We start from the raw sequence: 10080 nt of genomic DNA on the forward strand, positions 1-10080 counted from the left end.
CTATGTAAATCTGAAATTGCGATCAATTGAATCATTATCCTGGATGATCAATGAATCTTATTAAAAATTGCAATAGATAAAAATGAATGTAAAAGAAAAGAGAAGCCATATGATGAAACCACCTAACAAAACCTCGAAGGGAAGAGAAATTATGGGAGTGGAGGTGAAATTGGCTTGGGAAATTCTGACATAAAATTGTAATTTCAAATGAAGGAAATCTCTCTCTCTCTCTCTCTCTCTCTCTCTCTCTCTCTTTCTCACACACGCATATGCACACACGCACGTGCGGCCGCACACCATGAATTTGCGCTTATTAAAACGTGCCCTCAGAATCTTTAGCTAGCCTTAGAAGATTTGAAGGTGATGGAATTTTATTATCCCTGGTGAAATTTGTTCAAGTCTTTGCTGAATTCCCATTCCTCCTTTTTCTAAATTTCAACTTCAGATTTACGTCTAATTTGAAAGCATGGTCCTGCAAACTTTCTGCTTATATTCTTCTATTGATATGTAGTCATTTTATAGATTTCTTATTGGTAAAACAAGGCATTTGATAGATTAAAGTAAAATTAATTGATTTGAAGAATGTTTTCCTGATCAACTCCTCTTGATATAATCCTCTGGAACTGCCAAAGTCCTCGTCAGGACAGCTTAGGTCAGGGAGGCACCAGGCAAAAACCTACCTATAGGCAGAAAGAGAAGTGTAAGTTGTCCATTCAATTATTTAAGCTCATGTGACCAGTCTACAGTCCTCAAAGATTCTCTACCCAGGGCAGCTGAGGGATGGAGGGGCCTGGCAGAAAATTGGAGTACCCATTGGCAGGAAGAGAGAGGTGTACCTTATTAGTTCTATTATCTGCGACCAGTTTATAACCCTCAAGAGTCTACCAAGCCTGGGAAGAGTCAGAAATCTTTGGATGAATATCGAGAAGCAGTGTTTGATACAGGGGATTGAATACATCTATAAGGCACAGACTATGAAGAGCCAGATTTGGAGCATTCTCTATAATCTTGATTTTGGATGGCCTTTTCCATCTCTTTCTATGATTCACCAACACATTATAATCAAACTGATAATAATTTGACATGTGATAGTAGAGTCATGCTGTACTTTGTGTTTGGTTTGGGAGATTTATGACCTTGCTTCTTTGTCGAGAGCTTTAAGAGAGCAAATCCAACTCCATGGGTTGAAATAGCATAAAACTAGAATTGAATCTAAAGCACTTGAGGATGCATTTGATTCATGACCGGAATCGAAATTGGGATCAGAATCAAGATAGTTATATCCCTCGATGCATTTACTTAGCAACCAAAATCGAAATTGAAATGGAATTTGAATACTACAGGAGAGTAGGAATTAGATTTTTGGGGGATTGAAATATTTTCATAATCTTCATAATTTAAGTCTAAGTAGATATAGGACGAGGCTTGACCATCGTGACATGTAACATTATCTATACTTGCTAAGTAATGCACGAAAACTTTTTATTGCTGAAATCACCTAGATCATGCATAATCTTCTAAATTGCTAAGTAGATATTTTGATCACTCAGCTTTACCATTGTGATGTAACATTATGTATACTTATTGCTTGCTAAGTAACGCACGAAACCTTTCTTATTGCTGAAATCTTGTAATATAAGAAACCAACTTGCGAAGACCCAGCAACCATGCATTCCCACACTCACCAAGCCCTCCAATCGAAGTTGCCAGCAAACTCCTCATCTTAATCCGAATTCACAACCCGACAATTCTTCCGAATCTCTCCATCACTTCCAGTCAAAGGGCTGATATTCCCCATCTTAATCATAGCCGCCCCAAAGTCCGCCGAGAAGGCGTCAGGGTCCCCACCGTAATTCTGCACCAGTTCATCGGCCGCACTCCCATTCCCCATGAACAACTGCTGGTCCGAGTGCAGCAGCCCCATGCTCCCCATCAGGTCTTGGTAGTAGGCCGTGTCGAAGCTCGCCGGAGTGTCATCGAGCTGTGAGAGGTTGTCGTCATCGCCCGACGGCGGGCACACGGCCTGGAGGGAGGCGGCGTAGTCGCCGTCGATGGTGGAGGTCTCGTTGTAGATCCGGTTTCGGAACGAGACACATCGAGCGAAGCCGAGGGTGTGGGCGCCGGAGAGGACCACGAGGTCCTCCAGGGCCAAACCGTGGGATTCAAAGTTGGAGACCAGGGCCGAGAGGTCGGAGAAAGGGGAGGGGATGCTGGTGTTTGCTGCATCCTTGCTCGCCGTGGTCGAGTCCCTTCTGCCTACGAGAACATCATAGGAGCTTCCTCCCAGCTGCATGCAGTAATTGCATTCATGGAAGAATATTTAGATGCCATGCATGGATCACACCATATATATCGACGTTAATGTGATGCATCCATGGAAGAGATAGTAGAAACAGGAAGAGAATCGTATGAGATAAATTGGAGGCACAGCTACTCACCGCCACAACCGAGTCCCGGGCAGCCACGGCCAGGATATCAGCACACGAGACCACATTTTCTGAACACACATCGTTGACGGCATCTTTAATTTGATCGATTACATCGAAGCCTCTGACCGAATTTTTGTTGGGCCCTGCTGTCTTCTCGCCGGTGAAGGTTGAGGTATCGTCCAGCAAAATTGAGCCATCGCAACCCTGCAATATTATAAGTATGCATCAATTAAATACCACCAACTTTGATGTTCTTGGCAGCATGAAGATATATATACATATATGTAAGGTAGGCCACCCTATACATTAACAAAGCAGTCGTGGAAGTGCAACCGGACCAATGATGCGCCCATCCGAGGCTCGAGTGCGATCGCTTGCTCGACCGTTTGTTTGATGGTGGGAAGCGCTTGAGGGCACACCGCATCGTAGAAGTCTGGTGAGAGCTGCCCGATGACCGGAAGGAAGAAAATTGGCAAGACAGCAAAGTATGTGAAAACATAGATGGTAGCCATGGAGAGAGACACACTTAGAACAACACCATGTTGATATATTATGAAGGGAAAGAGGATGGATAAGTTGGAAGTTACATTAGGTAGGGAAGGATTGGCGTGTAGCATGTCTGGAACTCTGTTGATTTGAAGAGGAAGATGATAGCTAAGGTTGGAGTGTTCATATCAGCTAGAAAGGGATTAGCCTATAGCAAGTCTCCAAGCTACCAAACTCTAATTGTTTGATGAAGTTAAGAATATAATAGTTGATGGCCAGTGAGTAGTCATGTTGTACATATTTCCATTCAATAAAGGTGGCTAAGCCTCCCTTTCCATTAAAAACAATGTTGACATGTGACTGAGGCTGTACATAGATCGAGTTCACCCCATGCTTAGATCCAATCTGGATTCGATTTAAATAATTGTAAGGCTGGATTGGGTTTCAAATTTAGAAACATTCCATATTTTACGTCGGATTTGGATTTATTGTGTTCTGATTTGTTTGAGCCAATCCGATCTAATTGTTAAATAAGTCTAGTTTGGATCTTCTGACCTATTATCTGATTCGACCTGATCCGATCCGATACAAGTTATATTATTTTTGTATCAGCATATAATTGAATTGACATCAATTGTGGAATTGTTTAATAGAAAAGTTATATTAAAAAAATGAAAACTATAAATGATGAAATCTTTAATTATTTTTGTTGTTAGATTCATTGACTTGTTTCATATTTTATTTTATGATTTATGAGGCACTAATCATAGAATAGATCTTGTAAGTTTATTTTAATTGATGGTTGAACCCGCGTACAGGTCGTAGCCTATAGAAAATTTGTAACTACATTTATAAACTTCATCTATACATAATATGATAGAAATGAAGGCATAGTGCTTAGAAACACTAGGAATTGAGTGTCAGAATTTGTAGAACAATTTAATGGTGGAATCAATCATCAATTATTTGGTCTGAAATAAATGATGTCATGATCCCACCAATCCAAGCTTCTTGAACTGATTTTATTCGCATGATACAGGGGATGTTATGGTAAACTAGATAGCTGGGTGATATTGTTTGATGGGAAGTTTGCCGTTTAGATTTTATATTAATATTATGAGCAACTTGACAATTCATTCATGCCCTGCTTCAATCTATTAGATATCTTCAGATATAATAATTTCTATAATCTATAGGGAGTGCTCAACTTTTGAAATTCTCACAATAAGAAATCTGATCTTTTATGATGAAATTTTTTCATTGCTAAAGATGAAATTTTCATCACTAAAATTATTAGCGACAAAAATTTTCATCATTGAAAGTTTGTAACGAAAAAGTTCGTAGCATTAACGACGAAATTTTTTCATTACAAAAGCTTATACTTTCATCGCTAAATTTGTGACGAAAAATATTTTCATCATAAAAAATGAATATTATTTATTAATTTTTTTTTAATTTTAGCAAAAAAATTTCATCGTAAAATTTAGCGATGAAAAATAATTTTCATCACTAATTTAGCAATGAAAAATAATTTTGTCTCTAATTCAGCAACGAAAAAATAATTTCATCGCTAAATTTGAGATGAAAAAAAATTTCATCACAAAAATTACAACGAAAAAAATTTCATTGCAATTTTAGCGACAAAAAAAATAATTTCATTACTAATTTAGTGATGAAAATAAAATTTTATCACAAAATTTGTGATGAAATTTTACTTTTATCATAAATTTAGTGACGAAATATAAAATTTCATCATTAAAAAAATAAAGAAAATAAAATAAAATTTACAATGAAAAATTTTATTTTTAGTGATGAAAATTCATTTCATCATAATTTTAGTGATGAAAAATATTTCATCATAATTTCTAGTGAAAATTTTTATTTTAAATAGCAGATAAAATTTTTTGATTATTTTTTATGATAAAATTAATATTTCATCTCTAAATTAAGTTAGAAATAAATAAAATATTTTTTACTATTTTTGTCATGAAAGCATCTGTTTAAATGTAAATTTTCATCAGATTAAGCATATTTTACATAGAAACATATGAACATAATAAAAATATTTAAATTTCAAGTAATAATAAGTTTCATAGCTATCATTATCAGATACAAAAGTATGAGTTCATACACCATTAAAAATTAAAAAAAAATTACAAACTATACATCATCACAGTTGTTGGTCTCGTTTCCTCCTCTAGACGTCGATCTCTGGCCCGATGTATGTCGCGATGGCTGTGTAAAAGTGGCATCATACGGCTGTAGAGGTGCTAACTCGGAGGCATCGATATCGAGCCATTCCATCATCGCAACCACTATCCTTTCGAGCATCTGGCTGTGATTCATCTAATAAGTAATTTAATCCTGCACACGCTCATCGATGTTCTGACTGTCTCTGGCACCGAGGCATCACCAGATCGATCAGACGATGAACTGTAAAATTTTTTTGAGTGCATGCTAAATGTGCCCAGACCTTAGCTGCCATCCGAAGATGGCATCTAAAATCACATCATCTGTCATCGAATAAACAGACTATGATCCAGCATCACTGTCAGATCCAACCTCCCTCGTTATCTGCTCTCTCAATTGTAACATTTTTTCTTCATAATAAATCAAATAACACCATAAGTTTATTTCAAAAGCTTTAAAAGCATTCAAAATGTAACGTTGCCTCACCTACTCGGTCACAAACTCGCCATTCTTATTCTAATAGAATTTACCATAGGCGTCGACCTCAGATAGTCCCTATTCAAATAAAAGAAAAGAAGAAAAAAGATATCAAAGTAATTTATATATTCAATAAAAATTTACAGCATGCAATTACAAGTGCAGTTACGTACCGTCCACTTCATTTCTTATGCAAAAGAGGCACTCTTTTACATGTGAATAGAATCAATTTTACTCCTATTCACCTTGTTCACCTTCGATCATTGCTAAAAAATACATACAGTTATAGCCAATAAAGGGCATAACAATATCAAAATAACTTGAAATACTAAACATATCTTAAATGCCTCACTCTCAAAATACTCGCATAACCACTGCCGATCGTCACTAGACCCAGCCCAATTTCTATAAGGCTGGGTCACAGGGTTAATCCCCTTCGTCCGTAGCTGATTGCAGTATGTATGAAGCCTATATCACCAATCTCTACACCTGTTTGTAGCCATTTTGAGAATACATACCGTCACTTGTTCGTCGGTGTAATTTTTGAAGTTAATATTATCTTGCACATATGAACATTCATCATAACAAGAAGTAAAGACATAAAATTATTCATGTAACAAAGAATTATCTATGTAACATCCTTGAAGTCTAACAAAGAGACTAGAGAAAAGATAAGATGGACCATGTAATGATGTACAAGACATAGAATTATCCATTATTTATGAGGACATTCTTATTATCCTGCACATTCAAAATTGATTCTTATCTTGATATGAGAGATAAGGGCATCACGATATCGAGGGGCGATATGCTTAAAACTTTCGACGGTCCATAAAAAATGATTTCACATGTACAGACTGATCTCGTTGGCAATTATATTAGCCTCTGTGCCAGTCAGATAATCTCAAAATATCTATACTTTTGGCTCTTCATTGTGCATATGTACGTATTTCTCCAAAATGGAGGCCCGTACTAGGACCACGCACCGTGCGTTGCTGTTGTGTTCCTACATATGAAAATTTATAAAATGAACATATATCATCTACCAATAAATCTATATAACAAAAAAATATACATAGTTTATAAATTTAATAGAGATGTACCTGCAGGAGGATGATGCTGCAGTGCCATGACCTCTGACTGGACGGGCTCTGGCTGAGCACTAGCCTGCTCCGTAGACTCAGATAGCTGAGTCTTATCTAAGTCCTCTGACTCATCATGCAAAATGCTAAAGTGAGGATGCGTATCATTAAGTGGGGCATGTTGTCTATCGTATGAACGTCCACATCTAAGACCAGCATGATGGTGTCATGATTAAGATTATTCAAATCAGTATGTAATAAAAAAAACTCAAATTCTACGTGATATAATAAAAAAATAAATTAAATTACTTATTCATATTAATTATTATTCTCAGAATCTGAACTCGTGTCCATATAGTCGTCCTCAACAGGACTCGTAGAAGGTGTCGACCCTGAAGTGCTATCATCATTATCATTGATGAAGTCATCATCCACATGTGACTGTGATCCTAAATTATTGTTGGATCATACCTGTGCCCGTGCCGACATTTCAATAATAGGAACATCCTCAGGTTCACAGTCGTCTCGTTGCAATTATCCTATGTCGATCATGTCATCTAGCACTAATAAGTTATCTTGTGCTTGCATTTGATATGTTTCATTTTCAATAGTTGCACGGACTTCATTTTCTAGACCTTCATCATTCGAATATGTGAAAAGTGAGGGATCGAATAAATATCTATGCTGAGTTCTTATTACAACTAGCCAAAGCTCTTTCATTTTGGTGTCCTCAATATACTACACTAGTCTCGCTTGCTTTGCAAAAATATAAGGATCACTTTTGTACCATAAGTGATTGATATGGATACTGACAAGTTGAGGATCTATAATAATTGGCTTGTATCATCCTAAATCATACCATCGATATTTAAAAAATACGACCCACCGAAGCCCACTGTACCTCAGCTCTATAACCTCATACAGAATATCGAAAAAATTCATTATCTCACCCTTGTGCTCGCCCTCTATGCTTATTCTACAATTCTGTGTGGTTCGATCGTGATCGTGATTTTTCATTAAGAATCGTACATCATTGACTATGCATGCTGAATATACCGATACACGTGCAAGTGTGGTTATATCATCATTGATACAGTCAGGATTGTCTATACGTAGCTGAGCTAACTACAATTAAAAGAATAATAAGCAAGTTATGTTTGACTAAACAAATACTATATAAATGAATCTTGAGTCATGGTGAACATTAACGTAGCTTATCCGTTCATCAAACCATGATGCGAATTGATTTTTATGTCGTGCTATTGCTAATGTAGGATTGATTCTTCTACGTTTACTTTCGTACTCACTGAAGTGATACAGCAATAACATGTATATTTTAATTTAGAGTCTATAAGTACGTACGTTCATGCAATATTAACATTAAAAAAATTAAATGTGTATACTCACATCATGTATGCTTCCATCTCTTCACAATTGTTTAGCATATACCAATACATGTTGTCCGTTTCCTGCGGTGTCAACATTCGAAAAGCTGTCTTACCATATGGTCTGGCAATATTGAAGAATACGGACAATCTATCGGTGAGAATATCGTCAACATCGATATTTTATTATGGCCTCATAAATTTGATCTCCACTCTCCGAAGGTATATAGAGCAGAATGTCAGACATTCATTCATTACATGTGCCTCCGCTATTGAACCTTTGGGCCGTGCTTTGTTAGCGATGGTACTCTTGTATTCTCACATCCTCTATCCAATAAATTATCAATTGATATATATACATAATAAGTTTTACAATAATAAATAATAAGTTTTACAATATCATGTAATTATCTTTCAATTGGATATATCCATCTTGTATGTACTGGCCCACCAAGTCTAGTCTCATGTGGAAGATGAACTAAAAGATGTATCATAATATCAAAGAAGGCAGGGAGAAATATCATCTCGAGCTTACAGAGAGTAATGATAATCTTCTCCTCTAATATGTCGATTTGACTTCGTCTCAACATCTTTGCACATAAGTTTCAAAAATAAATTTTTAAATCAAATAATGCATCACATACATTATTTGGCAACAATCTACGCAAGCCAATTGGAAGCACATGATGTAGAAGCACGTGGCAATCATGACTTTTCATCTCATCGATCTTTCCATCTTTCGACTTGATGCATCATTTTAAGCTTAAGACATATCCATCAAAAAACCTCACTGATCTCAGATATGTGAGAAATTGATTTCTCTCTCTTCGGTTCAGTATATAACATGTCAATGGCTTGACCAGCCTATCTCCTTATCAAATCAAATGTAATTCCTTTCTAATCTGCATGTCCTCTAGGTCAAGACGAGCCTTCATGGTATCCTTCGTTCTTCTTTCGATATTAAAGATGGTATAAAATACATTATCAAATATGTTCTTTTCAATATGCATGATGTTAAGATTATGTCGAAGAAAAAATATTTTTTAATATGAAAGATCAAACAACTTACTCCTTTTTCTTCAATTTTCGATACTTGTTTGCACGTCAACTTGGCTGGCCGAATCCTTACTAAATATAACATCTTGTGGGTCAGATAATTGATTTAAAATATTATCCGTAGACCAGAATCTTAGCTGGACACGTCGTTTATGCTTGCCGTTGAACTTAAGACATCTCCTCTATCTATGATCATTTGACAAGAAAAGTTGATGATCGGTGAAACAAATCTTTTTATGAATACAGTCTGATGTAATATCATTGTTACAAGTTGGGCATACTTTATATCCTTTTGTACACCATCCAAAAATATTGCCGTATGTGAAAAAATTGTTAACTATCCAAAGTAGTGCCACATACATGCGAAAAATGCCTCCTACGATATGATCATACATTTCACACCCTTCTTTCTACAAGTATTGCAACTCTTCGATCAACAGTTCTAAAAATATGTCTATGTCTCTTCCAGGGGCACGAAGATCAGGGATCAACAAAGCCAGCAGATTAAAAGGTGATTTCATGCACTTTTAAGGTGATAAATTATAAGAAAATACTATAATAGGTCATATACTGTATGTAATGCTAAGATTATCATATAGATTAAATCCGTCTGTTGCCAATCCTAACCGGATATTTCGTGAATTAGCTACAAACCATGGATATTCACGATCGAAATATTTTCATGCATCTCTATCTGATGGATGTCTCATGATATCATCGTCGGTGTTGTTTCTCTCTTAATGCCATTGCATGTCACAAGTAGTATGCCTTGACATAAATAATCGATGCAGTGGTGGTATAATCAGAAAATACTGCAAAACTTTGCATGGTATTTTTTTTATCCTTACCATGACTTTCATTCCATCTACTTGAATGACAAATCGGACATGCTTGTAGATCTTTTTTATCCTTTCGAAATAGAACATAATTATTCGAACATGCATGTATCTTTTCGTAGCATAGCCCAAGTCATCG

The 10080-nt window shown here is 36.1% G+C and overlaps 1 protein-coding gene across 1 annotated transcript; it reads right to left on the reverse strand.

The window, feature by feature from the left end:
- Nucleotides 1-1431: 1431 nt before the first annotated feature.
- On the reverse strand, nucleotides 1432-2977 carry LOC105044783 (peroxidase RIP1). Its single transcript, XM_010922792.4, has 3 exons — nucleotides 2735-2977; nucleotides 2439-2633; nucleotides 1432-2287 (listed from the first exon to the last, which is right to left on the reverse strand). The coding sequence occupies exons 1-3, from the start codon at nucleotides 2939-2941 to the stop codon at nucleotides 1724-1726; spliced, it is 966 nt and encodes a 321-aa protein (XP_010921094.2). The 5' UTR covers nucleotides 2942-2977; the 3' UTR covers nucleotides 1432-1723.
- Between the last annotated feature and the right edge of the window lie 7103 nt (nucleotides 2978-10080).

Source organism: Elaeis guineensis, chromosome 5, assembly GCF_000442705.2.
Source record: "Elaeis guineensis isolate ETL-2024a chromosome 5, EG11, whole genome shotgun sequence".
In the NCBI taxonomy this organism is placed as follows: Eukaryota; Viridiplantae; Streptophyta; class Magnoliopsida; order Arecales; family Arecaceae; genus Elaeis; species Elaeis guineensis.